The sequence below is a fragment of the Erithacus rubecula genome (assembly GCF_903797595.1).
Source record: "Erithacus rubecula genome assembly, chromosome: 9".
NCBI lineage: Eukaryota > Metazoa > Chordata > Aves > Passeriformes > Muscicapidae > Erithacus > Erithacus rubecula.
In genome coordinates this window covers 5,282,841-5,308,102 of record NC_136660.1, presented here as the reverse complement: position 1 = coordinate 5,308,102, position 25,262 = coordinate 5,282,841, and the positions used below count along the sequence as shown (strand labels likewise).

The 25,262-nt window shown below is 39.3% G+C and overlaps 1 protein-coding gene across 1 annotated transcript in view; it reads left to right on the top strand.

Annotated features, from left to right (window-relative positions):
• LOC306805061 (uncharacterized protein) overlaps positions 1 to 25,262 on the top strand; it is a 51,641-nt gene that overhangs the window by 14,824 nt on the left and 11,555 nt on the right. Inside the window, exons 6-22 of the mRNA XM_079312376.1 lie at positions 1,011 to 1,157; positions 1,458 to 1,556; positions 1,985 to 2,218; positions 4,233 to 4,397; positions 5,234 to 5,429; positions 6,231 to 6,396; positions 6,938 to 7,122; positions 7,375 to 7,439; positions 8,550 to 8,667; positions 9,471 to 9,621; positions 19,131 to 19,211; positions 19,632 to 19,675; positions 20,525 to 20,648; positions 21,817 to 21,958; positions 22,060 to 22,192; positions 23,040 to 23,170; positions 23,369 to 23,515. Coding sequence (XP_079168502.1) covers positions 1,011 to 1,157; positions 1,458 to 1,556; positions 1,985 to 2,218; positions 4,233 to 4,397; positions 5,234 to 5,429; positions 6,231 to 6,396; positions 6,938 to 7,122; positions 7,375 to 7,439; positions 8,550 to 8,667; positions 9,471 to 9,621; positions 19,131 to 19,211; positions 19,632 to 19,675; positions 20,525 to 20,648; positions 21,817 to 21,958; positions 22,060 to 22,192; positions 23,040 to 23,170; positions 23,369 to 23,515 — 2,328 coding nt within the window. The remainder of the gene's footprint in view (positions 1 to 1,010; positions 1,158 to 1,457; positions 1,557 to 1,984; positions 2,219 to 4,232; positions 4,398 to 5,233; positions 5,430 to 6,230; positions 6,397 to 6,937; positions 7,123 to 7,374; positions 7,440 to 8,549; positions 8,668 to 9,470; positions 9,622 to 19,130; positions 19,212 to 19,631; positions 19,676 to 20,524; positions 20,649 to 21,816; positions 21,959 to 22,059; positions 22,193 to 23,039; positions 23,171 to 23,368; positions 23,516 to 25,262) is intronic.

The following is a 25,262-nucleotide window of genomic DNA, read 5'->3' as shown; positions in this document are numbered from 1 at the left end:
AGCACCATAAAGGCACCCCAGCACAGAGCTCGTGCTCTGCACTGCAGGGTGCATCAGATCACCTCTGGGCAGCCCTTCTGATTGCTGGCAGCTTGGGTGGCTGGTGGATGGTCAAAGGTAGATGACCCAAACCCCACAGTTCATTGTTAAACTTTGTGATGGAGTTCCTTCAGGGTGTGCTGAAGCTGAATCACTGCTGTAACACTGTCTGAATGCAGTGTCATCAAACCATAGCATTGTGCTGGAGTTTGCTCTGCCCCCATTTAGTGGTGGATACAGCTTCCAAGGCTACAAGTCAGTTAAGATACTAATTTTTTGCATCTTTGCAAAAAGAAGTTGTGGAATGTGCACACCAAACAGCTCTTGGAATTAACTTTTCACTTGAAGATTTCAGATACTGTATTTTCCCTTTTTATAAATGCAAGAATGAAGGCACAGAAAGATAAATAATTTTCATTGAAATGATGTACAGCCACTCAATATGCACATTAGTGCCCACAGATCCTCATGCCATGAATACACTTGGTGAAGTGATTGTTTCCCTATTGTCTATGCACAAGCAAGTCAGTGATATTCATATATATGAGTCCATTTCCTGCATGAAGCGAAAACTGGACTGAATTTGACCACACCTCCATGTGGATTGCTTCAGTTGCTTGCTGACAGCAATCTGACATTGAGATCCCAGTTTCATCTGTGGCCAGTCACCCAGAAAGACAGCAGTTGCTGCTAACAAACCTGATTTATTTGTTAATGAATTTGCACTGAGAAATCTCAGGATGACAAAGTGGGAGAGAGCAGTGGAAACTGAAGCAGACTTTGGGATGAACGAATCCCAGTTCAAGGAGAAAAAGGAAGTAAAAAAGTATTTTGACTAGTTATTAAATTTTTTTTTTAAGTAGTACAGGCCTACCCACCAAAGCTTAAGCCATTGGTCAGTTCTTTGTCTCTAGGTTTTCATTAATAGTTGAGACTAAAACATTAATTCTGACTTTTTATTTTGCCCACAGAATGTGAAAAGGAGCCTGGGTCCTTGCTGTGGATATTTGTGATGGTTGGAAACATAGTGCGAGGAATGGGTGAAACTCCCATCATGCCTTTGGGCATTTCCTATTTGGAGGATTTTGCCAAAGCAGGGAATTCACCTTTCTACCTGGGTAAATCTACCCTGTTGTGATATCTCTCCTTCTCCAAACACACACACATAAACCAAAGCCAAAGAAAGGAGTGTTATGATGCTCTTCAGTCCAATGAAGGAAGACAGAAGACAGTAATTATGGCCTTATCAAAATAAGAATATTGTAAAACTTGTTGCTTAGCCAGAGAGGAAGTTGTTGGAATGAGGCTATTTTTAGGTGCAAATGTTTTTCCAGTAGAGCTGTCCTAACCATATGTGACGATTTCAAGAAGATAATTATGTCTGGGTTCTAATTTATGTTCTTTTTTTCCTATTCTAGCTTGTCTACATACAGCAACTGTAATTGGCCCCTTCCTTGGTTTATTGTTGGCTTCATTCTGTGCAGAGCTGTTTGTGGACATTGGATCAATAGGTGCAGGTAATAGGTGAACATATAAAACCTTATTTTTAAGTCTATTGTTGGTGTATTTTTCAGAACTAAAGTATATTTTCTGGCTTATGTGTGTTAAACCTATCTGAGTTGTTTCTTTTGGAATGGAAGGTCTGTGTAAAGTATTCAATTCATATATATGCAAATCAATCTGCTTATAAATTATTAGATGAGAAATTGTTATCTGGCTTAATAGAGGAAAGGACTAGAATTAATTTAATACAAGACACTGACATTTTCCATAAAATTAGCAATATTAGAAAAGAAGACTGGAGAATATTCTCCTTCATTTTAAGGAGCCTCGCTTTAAGAATTGTTAAAATGCTTTTATGTCAGAGATGACTAAGAAAGCACAAATGACAGTGAAGAATATTTCTGAAGTGCTCCAAGAGGTGTGTTTTTGTGTTTTATTTTAGATGAGGTAACTATAACAGCTACTGATGCCCGCTGGGTTGGAGCATGGTGGCTGGGCATTTTGATTTGTGCTCTGCTGAACCTTCTCGTGGCAATACCATTCTGGTTTTTGCCCAAGTCACTTGTGAAGGAAGGTGAAACCAGGGAACCTGAAGAGGCCGCTGAAAAAAGTGTAGCACCATTGCAAGAAAATGATAACAATGAAACTAAACAGACCATGTATGAAATTGCTAAAGGCAAGTTATATTATATTTTATCTTACTTTAGTCCTAAGGTGTGAACTCTGTAATTGTGTAATTAAAGATGGGTCCAAGATATGTTTTGATGTGTCTGTAGTTTCAAGGCTTTGTGCAGGAATTTAGAATGGCTCCTTGCAGAGGAAAAATGGCTGATTTCATAGGTCTAGGATCTGGACTCCTTCTTTTTACCCCCCTGCATTTCAGGTGTATGTAGATTGGTTTTTTTCCTGTGAGATGACTAAAGCACTGAACTCTGGTTAGGAATATTACAACTTAGTTAGCTGTGGATGAGTTGCAGATATTGGTTGCCTGTACCCCACATTCTCTGTGCAGAAAAGCAGAAACTCAACATAAAATTGTGCAGAGCTTAAGTGCTTAATAAATATTTAATTACTGTTGGACAAAGATGTATTTCACTCACTTTTATTCTTGTTACCACTGGCAGCTTTCACATCCATGTCTTTCAAATCTGTGTATCTGTAGGAGGTTATATTTTTCCTTCCTTATTTGAAGGAAACATCCTTCACACATTTCCTGGTTGGAAATGCAAGTAAGTAAACTATGTCAAAGGCTGTGATCTTCAGAGTAGTCTCCTGATCCTGTCTTGCTCAGGGCCCTCTGACAGGACCTTCATTTTTGGAAAGCTAGTGCCTGCTATTTCCAGCTGGTCCTGAAAATTCGCCATACCCAGAGTGAGTGCTTAGGTCTTGGCTGATACTGCAAGTTTATCAAAATAAACACAGCATCCTTCTGCCATCATGTAGCCTTAAATGAATCCATGAATAAAATACTGTTCTGGAGAGGAAAGGTTCCCAGCTCAGATGTGGGTCCTTAGTGCTCCAGGGTCCTTTCAGATCTTGTTTTCATGGCCATTCCCTCCCTGCATTGATGTGAGTGTTTGCTGTCCCTAAATATTCTGAATGTAGAACCTTTTCATCTCACAGGAGAGTTGGTGCAAGAGACTTGTGGAGGTCACCTGGTCCAACCCCTGTTCAACCACTTACAGCTTATTGACCAGGACATATTCAGAAAAGTTCTTCAGCACCAGGGCTTCCAAGTCAACTTGATGTTCTTATAGTTAAAAATAACCTTAAATAAAATTAATAACAACAAAACTTCCTTAAGAAGCTCTGATTAAAAATGTCACTGCATCTGTAAATAATGGAGTCTATTTATAGTGTTTCTAATATTTGACTAATTTTTGAAAGATTTGCATACAGATCTTCTTCTAATCAAGTACTTGCTTACCTCTGAAGGATATACACCCATCCTAAGTTGTGCCCACTTTCAGTGAGGCCCAGTTATTTTGTAGATACTTCTATTTATCTGCAGAGTTTATTGACAATTGCTCAGCACATTGATTAAAGGAGAACATTAGACAAAGGGGTATTGTGGGGCTTTTTCATGGTTCAAATGCAGACTTAATGGGCATTACATAGAGAAGACCTGTGTAAATTAGTTTCTCAGATGATTATTACTTGGCTGAAAACTGGTTGACAGAGGTTTTGAGAGGATGGTGGGAATAACTGTGGTCACAACTCTCTTCAGGCCTCCTCTGCCCCAGCAGCAAAACCCAAAATAAGTGTTCAAGTCTCTGGGGGCAGCTTGTTACATGTCTGTAGTGCATTTGCACTCCTTGTAGGCCAGCTGCAGGACAGGGGTTTTGGTGAATGCTCTGGGAGCATGAGATCAGAGAAAAGGGAGGAGAGGTGCAGCAGTAGCTGCTGCTGCTGTGATTTATTATCTTTTATAATAAACAGCTTTTATAATATAACAGCTGCACTGGGATGTGTGTATGCATGTGAGGGTTATCTTTGGGTAGAGAAGATGTGCCAGAGTACCCTGGGCTAAGCCTGGCTAATCTCTGGCCCATGGTGTCTGGCAAAGCACTAGATGTAGTCTGATCCAGTTCAGGACCATTTCTGCTCCTCTCTCCCCCCCACAGCCCTGCTGAGCAATGGGACATTGTTTCCATGAAGCATCACACTAACTCATGGCATTTTCATTCCAGATTTCATCCCCTTCCTCAAGGCTCTGCTTCACAACCCCGTGTACATGTTATTTATATGCATAACTGTGTTGCAGTTCAGTGCCTTTGATGGCATGATATCCTTCCTGCCCAAATATCTGGAACAGCAGTTTGGAAAATCTGCATCAGATGCTATCTTCTTAATTGGTATGTTTGCATTTTGGTTTGCTCTGTTCTATCTATTAGTGATGTCTCTATCCAAATGATCAATGTTTTTACATAGATACTTATATTCATGTGTATTTGCATATCCATGCTAAGGTTAAATGCTTCTACAGGTGAGGGTTATCACACTACAAAGCATATCTAAATGTGAAGGCATTTTCTGCTAAACAACTAATTTTTTTTTTTTTGTGCAGATTTTTTGTAATTCAGTTTCCATCTTCTGGATTGGCTCAGAAAATTCAGCTCATAGGAAACTAAGCCATGTGATGTTTGTGTAAAATCACTTCCAATGTGTCTTTCAGTCAGAATTTGCTTCATTAAAGTATCAATCAGTGCAGAAGTGTCAGAGCACATTCACTAATCTCATCTCAAAACTGAAAGTCTGTTCCTACTTTCTGTGATGCTTAGAGTACATTAAGATGTGTATTAATTAAGATGTGCATTAGCTTACATTTCTGATGAGTTTCTCAGTCAGCTGGAGAGGCTGTATTGAAACCATTTTTATTTTTAGTTGAACCTAGAGCGCAGCTGTAGATTGCAATTTTCCAGTAATGATTTTAGTCCTACCCTGTAGCTTACTCCCCAAGCAGTTGTTACCTGCTCCTGGCTTTGGCAGAGGTTTTGGGTGTGAAAGGAGATTTGCCTAGACCCATTTCTGGCTGTAGTTAAATTATCCAGTCACAGGCACTCTTTCAGTCTTTGCCCAACACAACCTTCCCTTACAGCAGCTGTAGTAGCTATTTGTCTAGCTACCTTATAGTAGAGTAGCTTTGATGGTCTCCTTCATTTTAACATGGAAGTTTCACTTGTTTGAATAGGTGTTTACAACTTACCAGTTCTGTGCGTTGGGTATTTTTCTGGAGGCTTATTCATGAAGAAATTCAAGATAAATATCTACCAGGCTGCAAACATAGCATTTTGGGTATCTTTACTGGAATACCTCCTCTACTTTGCTGCCTATTGGACTGTCTGTGATACCTCACCAGTTGCTGGTCTAACAGTTTCCTATCAAGGGTATGTTCTTTGGGACTCAAGAGGACTTTAGTCTTTAAACACCAGGATGATTTTTCTTGTCAAGAATCAGCCAGGAGCTCCTTTTCAGTTCCTGATTGTAAATTCTCAAGGCTTTTTGCTTGCATGAGACAGTAGGTCTGCAATCCCTGTTTCAAACAATAAAAATGTATTAAAAAGTATATCTATGTCAAAACTCATGTGATTGCATGTCCATATTAATTCTTTTACCAATACAATTAGTAAAGTCTTGTAACTGCAGGTGAAAATAATTGTTGGTCAAATCAGGCTCACATTAGTGCAATTTCAGAATGAGAGGAAAAAAATCCCCTTCTTGATCTTATACTGGTTTACTCAAATTTGATTACTCTCAAGTGATTAGAGGATATTTTATCTGCATTTTCTTGATTTGAAGCCTGCCATTAATCACTGGGAATCATAGGATGGTTTGTGTTCAAAGAAATCTTAACAATGCTCAGTTTCCAACTTCCCTGCCATGGGCAGGGACACTTTCCACTAGACCAGGTCGTGTTGCAGAATGGACATGGAGGTGTAGATGCAACACTTACAGATCTCTATGCCATAGGTGAGAAAAATGTTGTAGGGGATGCATACCAAATTTATAATATTAATGTAATATAATACGATTTAGTGTCCCATAGAAAGGTGTGACTTCAGGGCAGGAGCATGTAGGACTGGGTCCTGATTCAACACTTGAGCTAGAATAGGACCTTAAGCATTGCAAAGGCTTACTGTGGGTATGTCATAATTGAAATATTTATTCATCTTCTAAATGTGTTTCAGAATAGAACAAATTTCATATGCAGAAAATACTCTACTGGCTGGCTGCAACATGGATTGTGATTGTCCGTTTAAAATATGGGACCCTGTTTGTGGGAGCAATGGAATTACTTACGTGTCACCTTGTCTTGCTGGGTGTAAATCCTCAAGAGGAACTGGAAGAAATGTGGTAATTACTGTACTGTACCTATGGAATATAGTGGGTGACAAATACTTATATGAATATAGGGTGGGGACTATCCATGCATGTACATTTAATTTAATATATAAGGTGAAAGATTTGAACAAATTCTTTGAGTAGCACCATAAATTTCAAACCGCATATGAAAATTAGTTGAAGTTTAAATTAAAAAATAAAGTGAATAAGAGTCCTCTCTATTAAGAACGAAAGGAGTCTTAAATGCTTAACATGGAGTGAGAAATTATTCTGAAAGTATTGCCAGTTAGAAGCATTTCAGCCAAAATTGAAGTGTATAGCATGGCCTTAATAATCTTTTTTACCCTGGAGATTGAAACTAGTAACCAGGTATTGTTGAACTTTTATCCCTAAATACAGGGGATGGCTGGATCTGTGGGCTGGGAGAGAGGCCACAGGGCAATGCTGCTCATGAGTAGCAAGGTCAAGTGCAGGAGACAGTGAGATGAGTGTGGGTTTGCCACTCAGTGTGTGTGTCTGGACAATCTATGTGATTAAAATACTCTTTTGACAGGTATTTGAGAACTGCACCTGTGTTGCAGCCTCAGGGGTTTCATCTCAAAACATCTCTGCAACTCTGGGCCAGTGTGATGGGCATGAAAACTGTGACAAGATGCTCCATTATTTTTTAATATTGTCATTAGTCTGCAGCTTCATTTTTTCCTTAGCAGCCATGCCTGGATACATGGTCTTGATAAGGTACAGTAAAATTTCCTTAAGAAATCTACTGAGATTTGTGTGTAAGAGGATGATGCCTTGACAAGTAGCATTTCCTTTTGTGATTTGACAGTCCTGGAGATCACTTAATGATCATAATGAACTCTTTCAACCAATGTTCTTGTTAGAATGGCTTGACCTAATATGATGAAGAACTTGATTTTTAAAAAAGGGTTAAACATCTCTTATTAATGTCACCTCTACAAATAAGCATACAATGCAATTATCATACAGGTCTCTAAAGCCTGAAGAGAAGTCATTTGGAGTGGGTATCCATGGGCTGGCTTCAAGAGTATTTGGTAAGAAAATATCTAATACACTTAAGAAGAACAGTTAGTGCTGACCTAGAGTTAGAGAAGAATCACAGCAGGGCTATGGGTGTGGCACATGAGTCATTGCTTCTATGGAGTACCTTTGATCAGGAAGCATTTAGGATTTTTTTTAAAAAAAATTTATTTTACTGCTGTTAGCAGCATGGCAAAGTAGAAACGTTTGCAGTTTCTGTTCTGGAGAATAGGCTGGTATCTTGGTTTAACCCCCATTAAGGATCAAAGTAGTATTCATCAATTTATTCTCCTCTCACATGGAATTGGGAGAGAGTTGGGGAAAAAGGTAGAACACACAGGTTAAGAAAACAATAGTTCAGTCATGGAAGTAAAGTAAAATAATAATAGGGAAAATAGAGAGGAATAAAACAAAGAAAAGTGATGCAGAAGAAAATTGTTTGTGATCTGTTGACCAATACTCATCCTGCTCCCAAGCAGCGGTCGGTCCCTCCCTCCCCTTCTCTCCAGTCTGTGTACTAAGGATGACATTTCAGGTTATGGAATATCCCTTTGGCCAGCTGGGGTCAACTGTCCTGGCCAAGCTCTCCCCTGGTTTCCTGTGCAGCTCCTCAATGACAGAGCACAAGACACAGAAAACTCCTTGATGTCAGCACTCCTTAACAGCAACTATGTTATCAACATTATTCTTCTATTAAATCCAAAACACAGCACTGTACCAGCTGCTAAGAAGAAAATTAACTCTATTCCAGCAGAGACCAGGACATGGGACTGCATCTGCTCCTTGGAAAGCCATTTGGCATTCTTTCACTCGTGCTTAGTGTTTGTTTATCAAAGGCAGCGTTGCCTGTCATTGATGGGAGCAATTGTTGAGTTCTCAATAGGAACACTGTCCCTACTCTGTAGTATGTGGGTGTTGTTTAACAGGCAGCAGGGTTGAAAATCTTTGGCTGAGGGTAGGTGGATAAGGAAGAAGAGAGAGCACAAGATATATAGAGGATGTGGCTCATGCTGCAAGAGGACAGTACAGATGGAATAGGTGACAAACAGCACAGGCTCTGTGGTGTATCTGATAAACCAGAAGAGAACTGCTATTCACAAAAATGTTGCTAATATTCGTTGTAGCTGGAATTCCATCTCCCATTTATTTTGGAGCTTTGATAGACACCACTTGCTTGAAGTGGGGTACTATGACTTGTGGTGGAGAAGGAGCATGTAGGATGTATGATATTGTCGCGTACAGGTAAATTTTCTACTTTATTTTAACTTCTTTCTTACTCTTATTGCATGCATTAGAGATGTAATGTTATGCATTTTGTCTTCCTAGCAGACTAACTGCTCCTGTGTTAGAGACACGACACAATTTTCTTTGGCATTGGCTTTATCAAGTGCAACCTTTGACACAGACATTGGAAAAAAACTTTGAACAGAAATGTTCTGGTGCCATAACATTCACTAATAACTTTTCATGACAAGAAGTCTCAAAAACACTGAATTATGATAACAATAATGAAAAGCAGTTAGCTCATGTGGGAAAAAGTCACTGAGTCACTGCAGTATCTTTGAACAGAGAAAGGTTGAAACAGTGCTTCAATAAGATACTAGTTGGTAATTGGCCCAGAATACTGCACATCAGGTTTCTGTAGCACTTAAAGCATGGTTGTGGGATTTTTTTTTAAAGAAAAATCTTGTTGAACTCACACAATTTCTTGTAACACTGTGTTGAGGTTGATTTGGAATAAAGTTCTCATTAATATTTAGGAGTTTTTACCAGGTAGTTTGAGCCCTTTCAGGAATGTCTTTTTTCCCTATGGATAAAGCTATAAGAGTATCAGGTGCCTGACTTCACTGGCTAAATCATTTGCCTGAAACTGGGAGATGTAAAAGGCCACATTGCTTCCCTGTTCTCACATTCTCATCTTCTGGGACATCCAAAAGCATCAGGGCACAAGTCTTAAGAGTGGCTTAACAAAATAATGTTTGCTGGATAGTTTTGCACCCTTTTTACAAATGCATATATTTAATGAAACTCCTTATTTATTTCAGGTGGTTCTATCTTGGCCTGCCAGCAGTGTTACGTGGAGTGTCCTACATCCCAAGCACACTCGTTCTCCTCATTCTAAAGAAGAGACTGAAATCTGAAAAGTCAATATTAATGAATGCCCCAATAGAAATGCAGGATAAAGGACAAGAAGCAGTGAAATAGCATTTCACAGAAGGACATGTTGGGAAAAAACATTGCTGTGTTAATACTGGATATATCCTTGTGAAAAACTTTGTATTTTAACTAATAAACACTTGGACAGAGATGAATAGAATTACATATAGCTGTGTCCTACTTATGTTATAAAAGTATCAGTTTGTAAACACAAGGCGTGAGAAAAATGTTTGGTGCAAAAGAACAAGGACTAGAAATGAGAACTTATGAAATGCCAGGTTTGAGTTGTCTGAGCAAAGGGCTGTGAAGCAGAAATGTGTTCAGTCCTGTTTCACTGAAAATAGAGAGAATTTTGCATTTGACTCCAAGTGATGCCAGATTTCATCTTGGAATTCTTACACAGTTTCCATCAGAGTCTCTCTCATTGATTGTAGACAGTGTTTGTGAGTTCTTCAGGCCCCAGTTTTCCACAAATTTTTTTTCAGGCAGGGATTGTTTGTTATTCTGCATAGTATAGGTGTTCAGTATATTGACAGCCTGGTTTGACATGGTCTGGGTGTTGTGGCAATGATAACAAATTTAAAAATTACCTTTTAAAAAAATGCATTGTTATGGTGATTTTTGTTTTAAAGAATTGCATAGAACATTGACAAGGAAAGGTCATCAGGATTCATTACTTCAGTTACCTGCTGCCCTGGGATGTCTTAAATATCTAAGGAAAAAGCACCTAAATGTCTCAGGTGAAAAAAAAAAAAAAAAAGAAAATCCTGTTCATATAAGTCATACAAGGTGTCTTTGTGGTTTAATGCATCCATGTTTAGTATGTAATTTGGCACTGCCTCATGTTTGGCCCCAGTGCAGAGGATCCTTAGGTCTGTCTGCCAGTATCCATGCAATAACTACCCAAGGCTTTTTATTAAGATCCTGGTTTTTATTCCCTACTAAATAAGGCATGGAGGGAACTTGTGCAACTACCACAGACCCGTGCTCCAGCACTTGCAAATGTGGCACAGACCTGCTCCCATTTAAGCCACCTGGGACCTTTTGCAGACTAAAAAGTGGGAAGGATATTTTGCCACAGTAGTTCATTAATTCAGGTACAAACTGTTTACTTCAAGGTGTGTTATTGACATCATATGTGTGTGTGCTTGGAATTGTTTCCTGTCCTTGTGGAATCAGTGAGCAAGATCCATTTCCTCCCACAGAGCAGGAAATCCGCTCCAGAACTTCAAGTTTCTTCAAAGACAAGTGATCCTTAAAACTAATTCTTTTGAAAAGATCTGTCATAGCCCTTGTCTCTGTTTGTGTTGCATGATAGAGCTGAATAGGTATAACATGAGGAAGGGGAATGGAAGAAAGACATGATGCAATCAGAAGCAGAGCAGAACAGAGGAATGCAGCTCCTTATTAAACCAGAAATATCCCAGAAGTTTTCTGGGAACTTGAAGCTGATTTTGAGCATTGTTCTTGCTAGCATGAAGCACTCACTGAAATCCATTCTTCTTCCTTGTGGTCATTTCCTCCAAAGTTGGAGTTAAAATCCTTTGCAGACATTTAGTCACAGCTTGGTGGCAAGCTAACCTGGGAAACATGAAAAGTTACAGAGCACCAGAATTTCACAGCTCTAAGAAACAAAAGGGCTTTGTTCAGTAGAGGAATCTGTGCCACTTACATGGAGCACTGCCAGAGGGTCAGACCTAGTTAACTCACTGTGTTTTGAAGTGGAAGGAAGCAGATAGGAATGTTTCCAAGTTATAAAATTAGCATTTCAGCAGGAACGTTTCCAAGTCTCAAATTTAGGATATCAGTGGATATATTAATGTTAATTGTTGTGGTTCATCTGCCTGAGAATGGAGCAGAGAAGGAGGCCATGCTGCCCAGGGCAAGGCTGCATGGGTGATGCCTCCTTAGTAGAGAGGGTTCTGGGCATAAACCTGTGGTGTTAACATTGCTTCTCCAGAGCAAAGCCATGCAACAGAGGCAATCCTCATCAATCCTGTATGATGTGCCATGCCTGGTACCACAGGCATTCCAGGACTGTGCTGGAGGTTAGCAATTTACTCTTAAAGCTAGGCCTTCACATGTAAAGCCAAGCTTTAGGCAGGATTCCTTGAAGTTTTATCATGTTGATCTTTATTCAGCAAACCATGTAAAGTGAGTGGCCTTACTCATATCTGTTGTTTAAGTAGGTAATGACAGTGGACATTTCAAGAGTGAACCTTAAGCTGACACTGTTGTGACCCCCACTTGAACAAGGGTGGGTCACAAAAAGTACTGAGGGCATTTGTTGTGCCTGAATGTTTGGTCTGGTCCTGGTTTGATGTTTCAAGCACCAAGACCTGTGTCAGCACTGTGGGCAGCACAAGCCACAAGTGGGAATAAGGGCAGTAGAGGTAACAGTGGTGTACAGTTTATAAAGCAACAGCACATGAATATCTGAGCTGATAAAGTCCAATATTAAATTATAAAAATGGGCAGTGGGTTTATTTTCTGAGTGCCTGAGAACCCAGCAGATGGTTTTCACAGTTCAACCAACTACCTGTCCCTGTCTCTGAGATTTCAACCCAGTAAAGATTTCCCAAGAGCTGAGTTTTGCTCCTTAAGCCTACCAAGTGCAAGGCTGGGTTTGGGTCTGGATGTGGATGCTATCAGACACTGAGAAACAAACACTTTAGATTTTTCAGGCAATGTGATTATCTTGGAAGTATTTTAAAGGCAATGATACACCAACTGTGCATACAACTGTTTATCTAGCATTTTGTACTCAATGTCTTTTTTAATGATGTTTGATATTCCATTGGGTTTTTTTGACTGCAATCAGCTGTTGAGTCATTTTCAAAGAAATGCAAAGTCTTCAATCTCACTGAAAAATGTCAATGCTTTTTGAAATGCACATCTCTGTGCATGAGTAGGCTATGTAGTTTTTTGTTTGTTTTCATAATTTTCTCTGTATTTTAATTTCATCAGCTGCTTAATTGCCAAGTCTCATTATTTTACAGTGTTATTTGTATCCTGAAAAATCTTGTGTCTGATATAAAATTTCATTATCCCCCTGCTGCTCCCAACTTTTAAGAATTGAAGCCTATTGTTGATGCACATGATAAACATTTCTGAATGGAACAGAACATATTGTCCAAGCTGTGATCAGGATTTTTTTTTTTTTTGACACAAAATTACTCCTTTGGGAGGAAAGTATGTTACCTGACAAGCTGATTTTAATTAGTGGACAGAAGGGAGGTGTGATGACTCAAGCTGCTTCCTTACACTATAAAATTTGGTTGAGGTTATGGTCTGATTGTGATATGATGCAGGCTTCATGTTTGATACATATATATTAACATGTGTAGCCTCTGAATACGTGAGCATGGCAATATTGGGTAAGTATTACTGGCAGCTCAAGGTTACTTTCTTCTTCTGTAATTCCATCTGTGGTGGACAATGGGCTGTTTCTGTAACCCTTCCATCTTGAGTGGAGGTTGAGCTCTTCCCTACAGACTCTTCTCATCCAAGCAAACCGTGGCACCAGAAACCAGTTCAGCCTGTGGCTGTGGAGGGAAACACCCTGAGAATACTTGGGATGGGATTTGGCAGGCAAAGAAGCCAAATCACTTTTTAGTTTAATTAAGTCTGGTCATGTGATATATCCAGCAACAAGTTATTGGCTACTACTGCATTCCTCCCCCAGAATTGTTGTTAGTCTTTTCCTTTCTTTGCAAGTGTTCTCAGATACAATGCTTGGGATTTAGGACTTTCTCTGAGAATGTAGAAAATTGGTAATTACCCCTCTCTTGCTTTGTCCATGGAATCAAGAGCACTTCTTAAATCACAGCAGACTAAAATCACAGGTGGATACTTTTAGAAGGTTAAATCTTAGATATTGCCCGACTTCCCTTCTAGAAGAGACCCTTCTGTGGCTCCAGGCCACAAGTGTGGCATGTTAATTTCCATCTATTCATTTCCAGGAGAGGTGCTCAGGGCTTTTGCTCATGTGTGTGACCATGGGTGGCAGCTTGCTGGATCTACAGCCTGGTAGAGCAAGACAAGGGCCCTTACCTGGAGGGCAGAAAGCCCCATGACAGGTGGGACATGGTGGTTTAAAAGAAGTACTTCACTCCAGAGGTTTTGCTTTTTAAAAGGCATTGACCCCCCTGTGTTGGTGGAAAGGCTGCCTGGCATTGTGAGTTTATAATTTAAATGGCTCCAAAACCAGCTTTGAGAAAACAAACTTCTCATTTGGGGTTAATGAGACACAGAGTGGCCAGTTCATGCTGTACCTTTGCTGTGGCTATTGTTTCAAGGCAGCTCTCTGGATGGCCAGAGTGCAGGCAGCTGCATGCTGGCTGGTACCTGGTTTTTCCTTCTCAGAAAAACCTTCTGACATAAAGACACAATCATGTGTAAAACAAGCTTAAGTTTCTGCAGAAATTTTCAGAATGTAAAAAAATTCCCAAGAGGGCACAAGACCCGTGGGGTTTTTTTTGTTTTTCTTTTTGTTTTATTTTTTGTTTGTTTCTGGTGATGGGGTGATGGAATTTACCTCCCATTGTACTCTGAATGTTCTTCCTGGCGAGTCTGTATAATAGGATAATAACATTTCCAATGTGACTACTGCTACTTAGTGAGTTCTAGTTCCATGACCAGCATCTTGCAGGAATATTCCTTTCAGATATGAGTGTATATATATATATATATATATATATACATATATATATATATGTAGACAAACAGGCCACTTGTTTCAGACGTAGACAACTTTTTTATGCTCTCTGTCAATTTTCCAGCATTACAATTTAATAGATGGAGTCTACTAAATGACTTCTCTTCCCATTTGGATTACTTTTCTGTAGAAGCCTGAAATCTGAAATCCCTTCTTGGATGCTAGAGAAGTTATTTCTAAGTTGAAATACAGGAAAGACATAATTATTCATTGTTTCCAAGTCCCTCTGTTAATTTATCTTGTCATGTTTTCAGGTCAGAAAGGTCAGAGTAGTAGAGGCTGCATTCAGCTATATTCTGCCCTCACAGACTTTAAGATCCAGTAAAGGATTTTCTTGTGTTAATTAGACAAGTCTTTGTAGAGAAGAGAAGAGCTGGTAGTTCTCCAAATCTTATTTCTGTATGAACACCATGAACTTGCTATTATACACACACTGAGTCAGAGAGTGTTATTGTTCAAAAAAAGAATTACACTTCAGTCAACACCTGGAGGCATGAAGAGTGGGACATGTGGGAGAGCTGTTTTCCTTTGGTGCTGCAGCTGATAAATCCCAGAGTAATCCATATCACACAGAAACCCTTTCTGCTTCTGAGGGTGAGCCATTGCAACCCCTGGGTGTAGGTGGTGTAACTGGTACCTTTCCCCCTCTCATTTTCTCACTGTGAGTTTCCCACAGTGTATGGAATACCAGATGGAGAGGAGCCAATACAGGGCTGCAGTTCAGTCTTTCAGGTGCAGAGGTCACTGATAGGGAATGACTCGGTGAAGTTCAAAAGCCTGAGTGCCCTAAATGACACCTGAGCTGAGCTGTCAATGCTTATTTGCATGGTTTTTATCACAAACTCACAATAATAATTTTAAATAAAGAGACAGGAGGAGTACCAAGATTGAGGTTAGTCTGAATGTGCCTTTAGTGCAAAAAAAAATCAACAGGTAGGAGAAGAGGTACCAAGAGGATCCATTAGCTTGTGTTTGCATGGAAAGGGATCTGGGTAACTCCCTGATGTGCAGTAAAGAAAAAAACAAAAAACCAAACTACTCCCCCAGCGCTTGGGCTGGCAGGTAATTCTCTGGGATAAAAGATGTTGCCTGTGGTCACTGGGAAGGGAGGGCAGTAAGCAGAGGCTGCTGTGGCTGACATCCCTGGCACTGACACTACAACAGGAGAAGAAACATCTGGTGCATCTGCCTCGGGTAACAACTGCACTGCAAGCTGCAAATGGGAGCTCCTGGGCTGGCCAAGGGGATTGAAACTCCTGTCCCTTTATAAAGTGCTGGTGCTGGACAATGCAGGCAGGGATGGTAATGAAGAGATGGGGACAGTTCAGGCCTCTAATTCTAGTGCTGATTGAGCTGGTTTAACACTTTTAACTTTATAAATTGAGTACAGCAAATAAATTACAATTGTTACCATCAGTAAAAGGTTATTTCTTGGCACATATTTATGGATGTTTGCCAAGTCAAATTTTAAAATGCAGGTGGCATGACTTCTAGTACTTCTCTGGAGATTGTTTTATGCTCTGTTAATTTTGCTGTCTTGGAACCTTTCCCAGTGTGTCACAGGCACCCTGCTGTGCTCATTCTTTTTATTTTAATACAAAATTTCTCATCCAATTCTCATTAATTTTTTTCTTCATTATTTTTACATTCTCTAGGTATTTACTAGTGTTAACCTCCCTAAAGTAAGGCTGTACCTATGTGTACATTATGATTTGTCTCAAGAATCCATTACATTTGTGTCATGCTCAATATCCTATTGCTTTGAAAACTGCTTCTTGGTGGCATTTTGTTTTGCTTCCTTGAAAAATGCCTTAGGGTACATTGCGTTAACAAGTTGATGCTGTTTGAATTTTTTACCTTTGAGATTTTTCAATAATTTGGGATATTAACGAAACAAAAAGCAAAGAACTATTTTTTGCAAATTGACTTGTCATTGGTCCTGTGTAGCTGAATGTCAGAAACTTGTCACAGGGACTCCTGCTTTTGCTTTAGAGAGGTTCTGTAACAAAGAAACATGGGTGAAAAAGAACCAAGCTGCTTCCTGGAGTGGAACACCAAAACAGTGTTTAGAGCTGTATCAGTGACAACTCTGACTTTCTTCCAGATCATAGAGGGTAATATGCTTACATTTCTCAGTAGAAAAAAAAGAAATTCTCGTGGGATGTTTGCCTGAATTTATGCTGCACAACAAAGCTAATGATAGTTCACAATTTGCTTTAGATAGCTCCAAAAACCCAGCTTGCTCAAAACCAATTACTGAAACTAATGCTTAAAAGTTCTTAATGCATAGTTTTATTGAAAAACAAAACTCTGTGTAACATGTTTTCTTCAAAAGGTGACTGTAAGCCTTCTTTGGAACTGCAAAGGGAAGTCCTGATCTGAAGAAAATGTAGGAAATGTTTTCCTTGAAGCTTCACACATCTATTGGTTTTTAAGTGAAAGCACAAAGTTTTAAGTTTTCTTTAATGACTTTTGAAACACCATTTTGCAGAAAAACAGCTCTAGATTGCATAAATAATAATAGACTTACATATTTATGAAGTACTTTAAGACTTCTTCACTTTTAGAAAAAGTGAAGGTAAGCTTATAATATCTAAATGTACAAACAAATTGGTATTGAGATGTTCTTTCTGCTCCCCGCCAAGAACATAATGAAAACTTTTTGAGAATTATTTAATAAGTTATTATTATTGTATTTTTGAATAGAAGAGCTGGCTAGCACTTTAATAGCACCACTTGGATATGCCATAGCTGTTTAGGCCCATCTTAATGCTCACAAGAGTTCTTCCTATGACTTAGAAATCTTGGCCTGAGAAAAATGTCAAAGTAACATACTTGAAGATGATTTCCTTTGGGTTGCATCCCACTATAGACTTACTTGTTTGTTTTCTTTGCATACAGACTTTCTGATACAAAAAAGAGCTGTGATTTTCAGAAGCTAAATTTTGCCATCAGCTCATTAGGTTCATTTTTAATTTAGCTTGCACATAAGACACTTGTAAAAGGGGATTTCCAATGGCATACATTGAAGTGGGCATCCCTTTTGCAAAGCTTGTCAGTGGCTGTTAAACTTGTCCTTTTCAGCTTTGGAAACATTCCCTCTTTGGGCTGCTCAAATATTGTGATGTTTTATTTCTAAGACTATGGTGCATCTAAATAATAATTCCTTTATTCAAGTTTAAGCATTGTTCCAGCATGTGCCAGAGATTCAGACTGCAAGTCCTACATCCTTTCTGACCAAAACTTGATTTTTTTTTCCAGATATCCTTTTCTTTCTCAGAAGCCTAATTAATTCCAGCACGGATTATATCTAAATGCAAAGGCACAACTAGCTAAGAAGTGTTAAGAGCTGGAATAGTTTTTAGTGTCTATTTCTCCAAAATTTAATAGTATTGTTTGCCATGTAAGCATACATGTAATACCTGTCTCACTGTTTGAAGAGATCATAACACTTCCAATCTACTACTATTATTGTTGGAGGTTTTTACTCGAGTACTCAGTAGGGTCCCATTTTTGGGGAGGAAATTTCCTTACTGGTAAATGAATCTGAGCTTTTTAAAGATTTAAAAAAATTAAAATAATTAAGGCATTGAGAAGTAGGCAAAGGTAACTGTTTTTCACCTGAGTAAAAGCATGCAAATGAGAATCAATTTATCTGAAGAATAGGTTTGATGGATTTCCCATATTCTGCACTCTTTTAAGAGAAAGTAAGTTTCAACATGTACATTGTTCCCTTGCATTAGAACTAAATTAATTAAACAAGAAGTCAGCATTTAAATAGTAATGCAAGAGCACTGCATTAAAATGGTCATAGAAATGATCACACTTTGCTCTGTTGCAAATATTCTTATGAAATGGTGGAAATAAGCTGTGTTATGATTGACTCACTGAGAGCAAATATAAAAAGCATATAGTCCTGCTGGTAAAAGAGAAAAATTCAAACTCTAAATGAAGACCCATAATAAATCAATGAATATATAATGATCATAGTACAAGGTGTAAAATTCTATCAAGCAAAATTCAATAACTAGTGCAAGTATGGGAGATAAAATTGTCTGCAGTTAACCTGCAAGCTTCAGGGGACAGTGAGAGCTTGAATATTTATGTGCTTAGCAACTTCATAATTTCTTTTAGCTTTCATAATGTTTTTTAGTTCTGACTAAATATTATAATTCAGTATATTTAATTGAGTTAGTTTAGTCTATAGCAAATCCCTTGATGCATTTTTATACAAAAGAAGATAACCAAGGTTTTCCATGCAAACCAACACTGGGGTTGTGGCACAGAGGGCTCATCCCAAACCTGGCAGATCTCCAAGAGTGGTTCGTGCCCTTCCAGGAGCTGGGCCATGCTTTGGTTTCCCTGCTGACCCTCCAAGGCACCAGCAGCTGAGAGCTGGAGGCCCTGGGTGCTTGGGGAAAAAAAAAAAAAAAAAACCCAAAGAAAAGAAAAAAAAAAAAAAAAAAAAAAAAAAAAAAAAAACAAGTTCAAGTTGTTCCAGGCGGGAGAGGCTGGCAGGTAGGCTGCCAGAGCAGTGACAGCACCAGGCACTGCCTTCTCCTGCCCTGCTTTTGTGTGGCTGACTGTGGGAAAGTGTTGCAATCGCCGTAAGAAGGAAATGCAAGGTTTAAACCCCATGCGGGGAGCGGAGCCGGAGCCGCAGCGCTCGGGCAGTGACGCGTCCCTGGCTCGGAGCCCCGGGCGGGGGAACCAGCCGGGACACTGCTGTGACACTGCCGTGACACTGCCGTGACACTGCCCTGGCACTGCCCCGGCACTGCCCTGACTCGCAGTAAGTGCTCTCTCCCTGCCTTCCCCCTGCCCCTTCCAGCCTGTCCCTTTGGCTGCCGCCGCAGCCTTTCTGCGCATCCCGCGGGCACTAAACTTGAAACGCTTTATGCCAAGTGCAAAGGTACAATTCTGCAAATTAAAAGGGGTTTTATTAAATGAAAAGCACTGTTGGGAGCAGAGTATTTTATTCCGTCATAGATCTGTTGCCCCTAATTCATAAATTAAATCCTTTATAGTTTTTCTTGCTTCATATAATTTTAAATACCCTTGGTGTCAATGATTCACTGGTTTGTCAAAATTCAGATTATCATGGAGTGGTTATGGAAAATTTGATGGCTCAATTAGATGTAAGAGCAGTGTTGCTACAGTTTAACATTTTCTGAGTTTCAGGTAGATTTTTAGTCTGGCGCTGTAAATAAAATTTTATATTTAAAATTCAATATATTGTAAAGAAAACTATGTCACTCATTTGGGTGTTGTTTATTTAACAGAGTCAGATGTTTCACAAAGTTAATCATCAGCAAAATACAAATCAATAAAGAATGTATTTGCTTTAGAGAACTCTGTCTTCCAGCTTCTATTGGGGTAAGTCTGATTTCACCATACTTTAATTATCTGTAGCTTGCTTTTAAAATTTTTGTTTGTTTGTTTTTGTTAGGAGTTTTTTGTTTGTTTGTTTGTTCTTATTTGGAAGGTGCAGAAGATTGTCTTAGGATCGTTAGGTCCCTTTAGAAATTTCATGTGTGGCTTAGTCTGAAATAGACATGATTGCTTTCCATAGTCTCTCCTACTGGTGTAGTTTCTTTTAATTTCATTAAGAAACATCAATTTCATTATTTGTTTCTTTTAATCAGTGCTCTCCTTTCCCTTAATATGTCTTTACCTATCATATTGCTTACCCTTATTTTCTCCTCTGTCATCATTTGTGGTCTGATTCTAAATGTTACTCATTCAAATGCTGACGGAAAAGTAGTATTTACTAAGAAAATCCTCAGAAATGGAATGGCAGAAGCCTACTGGATCACACCAAAGGTCCATTTAGTCTGGAACAGTGATCAAAAATGGATGTGTCAGAAAGAATTGGTTCCAGTGTGGTGAAGATGTTTTTCTGACAAACTGTCCTAACCTCCAGCTGCCAGGGGGCTTTCCTTTTCCACAAAGATTTCTAAAAATCTTCAGTGAGATACCTGTAACTTTTCCATCTTTCCAAGAAAGTTCTGGAGCCTTTTAGAAAGTAGATGTCACAAACCAGGTGCACTGGTCCTTAAATAGTTGCAGCAGGTGCTTTGAGCACTCTTTAATGTCCTTCCTGAGAAAAGATGTGAATGTGCAGATATCTCAGGTAGTGTCTTGCCACTGAGTATGTCTGAAAAACATTGGAACACACAGTTCTTATGCCAATAATAGTTAAACATAGCAATATTTTTCAAACAGGAGAAGGAAAACCATGGACAGACCAATCACTGCTGGCCAGCTTAAAGAAAAATCGCTGTTCCAGGACAGCAGTGGCAGTGCAGTCCCTGCCAGGACTGTGTGCCATAATTGTTCCAAGCTAAAGGTATGGAAGAGCCCTCACCACATGCTTTCTCTGGAGCACTGAATTGCCATTTGAAGTCCTATCAAAATTCAGTTAACTGTATATGGCACTGTTTGATACTTTGTGTTGAGAGATATGGTCAGGGCTGTGGGATCTGGGGGATGGAAGGGATTTGGGCAGAAGGGGAAGGAGGGGGTTCTGCCCTTCTGCCCTGCTGTGCTGAAACTCCACCTGCAGAGCTGCCTCCAGCTCTGGGTCCCAGCACAGGATGGACAGGGAGCTGCTGGAGCCAGTCCAGAGCAGGGACACCAAGGGATCAGAGGGATGGAGCAGCTCTGCTGGGAGGAAAGGCTGGGAGAACTGGGACTGGAGAGGAGAAGGCTCAGGGCTGACCTTATTGTGGCCTTCAAGGAGCCAACCAGAAAGATGGAGAGAGAAAATATTGACAAGGGCCTGGAGTGACAGGACAAGGGGGAATGGTTTCAAACTGACAGAAAGTGGGTTTAGATTGGATATTGGCAAGAAATCTTTCCCTGTCAGGGTGGTCAGGCCCTGGCACAGGGTGCCCAGAGAAGCTGTGGCTGCCCCTGGATCCCTGGAATTGTCCAAGGCCAGGCTGGACAGGGCTTGGAGCAGCCTGGGACAGTGGAAGGTGTCCCTGCCATGGCAGGGTGTGGGACAAGATGATCTTTAAGGTCCCATCTAACCATTCTGATTGTATGGTTGTGATTCCAAGAACATGTAAGTCATGTGCTCAGAAGTAAAGAAATGAGGTAATATTTTGCTAACAATTAATTTAGAGGTGTGCTATAGCCACAGTGGTAGTTGTAGATAGATCTTTTTATTATTGTTTTTTAGAATAGGATGAGAAGTAGCAAAATATACCATGATATAAGAACCAGAAATGAACAACATTATGCTGCAAGTGTTTATGAAGGAAGGAAACAGCTGAACCAATACATATTTGAAATTCAGAAGGTGCATGCCATTAGCACCAATTTTCATTTTCTATAAAGTATCAGAGTTTTTGGAGGCCACCCTGGAAAAAAAGTAAAATAAGAAGATTCTCCTGACAGAAAATTAGAAAGCAAAAGCATATGGTTTTTGTGCTTCTTGAGTGGGTTGCTCAGGCATCCAGCCATAAAGCAAAAATTGTTACTTTGCAAACTCAATTATTTTCTCTCTTCAGATATTTCTTGGAGCTCTAGCTTTTTCCTTTTTTGCCAAAGGATTTTCTGGAAGCTACATGAAGAGCATGTCCAGTCAAATTGAAAGGAGATTTGAAATCTCATCATCAATTGTTGGCATTATTGATGGCAGCTTTGAGATAGGTATATGCACTTCCTTTGAAAGTGGATAAGTGCTTATTAGTACACTTTAACTCCCCCAGAAAATCTATTTTTTGTGCTGGCTTTCTGTCCTCTTGATACAGGTAACTTAATGGTGATGGTGTTGGTGAGCTACCTTGGACCCAGAGTTCACAGGCCAAAGATCATTGCTGTTGGGTGTCTCATCATGTCTGCAGGAGCTTTTTTGTCAGTGATGCCTCAGTTCCTGATGGGACGGTAAATATGGAGAGTTTTCGTGCTGTGCACTGATTTGGCTTGATCATATGAAGTGTTTTCTAAAGCATACATCTGAGTTAAAATCTTGACAGTTGTAGTTACTTCCAAAAGTAACTACAAAAGGAAAAGGGGTGGATTTTTAAGTATTGATTTTCTGATTTCCTCTCTGAAAGCTTACCTCTTGATATACAAGTAAGCAGGAGAGAAACCTCAGGTTTCTACAGAACTTACACATAACTAGGGATAAAGTGGATTGAATTTTTCACCTGGGATGAATACACACACACACACACACATACACATATATATATTTAAACTGTGTTTCCTTTTTTGTATTTAAGAGGACTGCACCTAGATGTTGATGGGAAAGATTTCTTTCTCAATAGTGGCTACTTGTGATAAGCTCTTTAAAATGCTGAAGATTTTAATGTAAACTTGGAGAGAAATAAATATCTAAATACCCCATTCACATTTAAGCTATAACACATAATTTTCAGATGCAGGTCATAGCTTTCCAGTGCTTTGGCATCCTTGCATCTGCCACAAAGGTAAGAAAGAGGTGCCATTATGGAAAAACATCAGCCCTGTTGTATGTAGACAGATGTGGATGAACTCTGGAAGCAGAATTGTTGCTCTTTATCTCAGGGAAATATTTGGGTTAGGATCATCAGAGCACTTGAAAATGGCATGAAGATGGCTATTTTATTTTAAGCAAAGCACTGGAAATGGGCCTCCCCCCACTCAGTGTGTGTGAATCAGGAGTGCACATACACGAGAGGCTCAGACACGCTTCCTGCAGAGCCAGCTCCTTCATGTGTCAGTTGTGTTTCACACAGTTGTTTTCCAGCTACAATTATGAAAGGATAACTGTCAGTGTGGACAACTCCTCCACGAGTGTGTCAGCATGCTCCCCAGTGCCATCTGAGGGTCCTGCAGCCACAGGTGCTACAGAAACCCTCAGCACAGTGATAAATGCTGGTAAGAGATGCTGGATTCCCTTCTTCTGCTTGTCCCTGTTGTACACCCTTTTTACTGGAGTAAACCTCTGCTAGAAACCATGAAATACATAAACCCAACCTGTAATGATTGTTAAACCCCATATTTTGTTATTTTGGTGTTGCTGTAAAGCATTGTCAGAATTATGGTGACAGAAATTTCAATGTTTATGGCCTGCAGGATGTGAGAAAACAACAAATTCCTATCTGTGGCTCTTTGTGTTGGTGGGGAACCTTCTACGTGGAATTGGGGAGGCACCAATTATGCCCCTGGGAGTTTCATATATTGATGATTTTTCTAAAGAAGAAAACTCAGCATTTTACATAGGTAATGTACAAATGAGCGATTTTTATGCTAGACATTTTTATAGTCAAGCAAATACTCAACAAAAATAAAATTATCTGGATAATTTTGAGTTGTAGAGAGATAAAACAAACCCAAACAGTGCAAAAGAGATATCCTATTTGTTTTCTAGGGATAACTTCAGGATGGTCTTTTTGCTTTCCCTGAGGAGCTTCTGTGATGAAGAGAAGCATAATAAAGTACTAATTTCCCCAAAGTGCAAAGTCATATCTGTCTTATCTGGCACATCTTCAGAGAACCAAATTCTTCCTAATCACTATTTCACAGATGATTCTTAATGTAAGGATCTGAATTGCAGTCACAATTGATTACAGTAATGTGAATGCATTTCAGGAGCTCTTACCTGAATTTTTGAATTTTACGTGCAGCACACTTTCAGTTGAAAGCTTTTTAAAGTCACTATTTGCTGAAGGAGAAACAACACCTTGCCAGGGTGTTGTAACAAATCCTTTCTATTGGTGTTTTGATCTTGTTTTGACAGCCCATAATCTATTGCCCAAGACAGAGACATATACACCCCAGTTAATTAATTTTTGGCAAACTGTTTTAATAGCATGGGGTGTTTGTGTGGCTGAGGGAGTTCAAGAGATGTGGCCTGAAGTCCATTTGGTGAAATTCAGCTGGTCAGAAAGATAGTAAGGCATATTCAGGTAGAGCTCAGTGTATAATGCTACAGGGTAAGGCATAGCCAATGTCTTCATTTAGGAATGAGGAAGCCTGTAGGGTGAAGGAAATGGAAGTATTGTGGAGTTAGCTGTCAAAAACAAGTGTTGCACTCAGCAGTTATTCAAAATATTTTGTAATCGCCTCTGAGCTTCTGATTAAAGGTATTTTAAAAAGTTCAGCTGAGTTTTTTCTTGTCAGAATCTAATCTGGGCTGGGGACTACTGGTCAAGTAAGATCAAAAACATAAAGGAGACATGGATAATAGCATAGATTCAGCTTGGTTTATTGGTTTATGCAAGAGAAATAAAGTATTTAGTTTACATTTTATTCAAGTATTTAATTTTTACATTCAGAATTGCAGTTTTCAGTTACTTATTCTATTTTGGTGGACTGAACCACTTTGCAAAAAAGTGAAAGTTGAAACAGTCTTTTCCATAGAGTAGAAATGTCTTTTCTTGGCTAACTTTAATTCTTTTCTATATCTTATTTTTTATCATCTGGCTGAATTAATTTAAAATCAGTGTTTCTGTAAAATAGAAACATTTTAAAAAAAGTCTTATAATAAAAAAGTCAGTCTAGCCTTCCTAATAAACTTTGAGCATTAATCTCATTATTTGACCCTGAACAAGAAGTCTCAGCTTTGTTTTTCGTTTTTTCTTTGTCATTTGATGTTTTGTTGAGTAAGAACATAAGTTATTTTGAGGCAGAGACTGCTTTTTCTTGATAGAATGAACTAAAATCATTTGGTAGAGTCATGGTGAAAGTAATAATACCAGAGTTGCCATGGGAAGGAACAGAAAATTTAACAAATTTCTTAAGATGTAACAATTTATTGCAGAAGTTTGGGGTGATAAACTGAGCAATCACTATATTCAGAAGAGACTTTTCAAAACCAACTCTCTCTCAGGAGGAAAATCTCTGCAGTAGAACAGAATAGGATTTACAGAGCACAGTGCTGGATGTGGCAAGAACTTACAGGCATTTGGCAAAGAATTCCTTCTCTTCCAATGGAACAAAGCCTTCTGCAACTTCTAGGTGTCAGTTC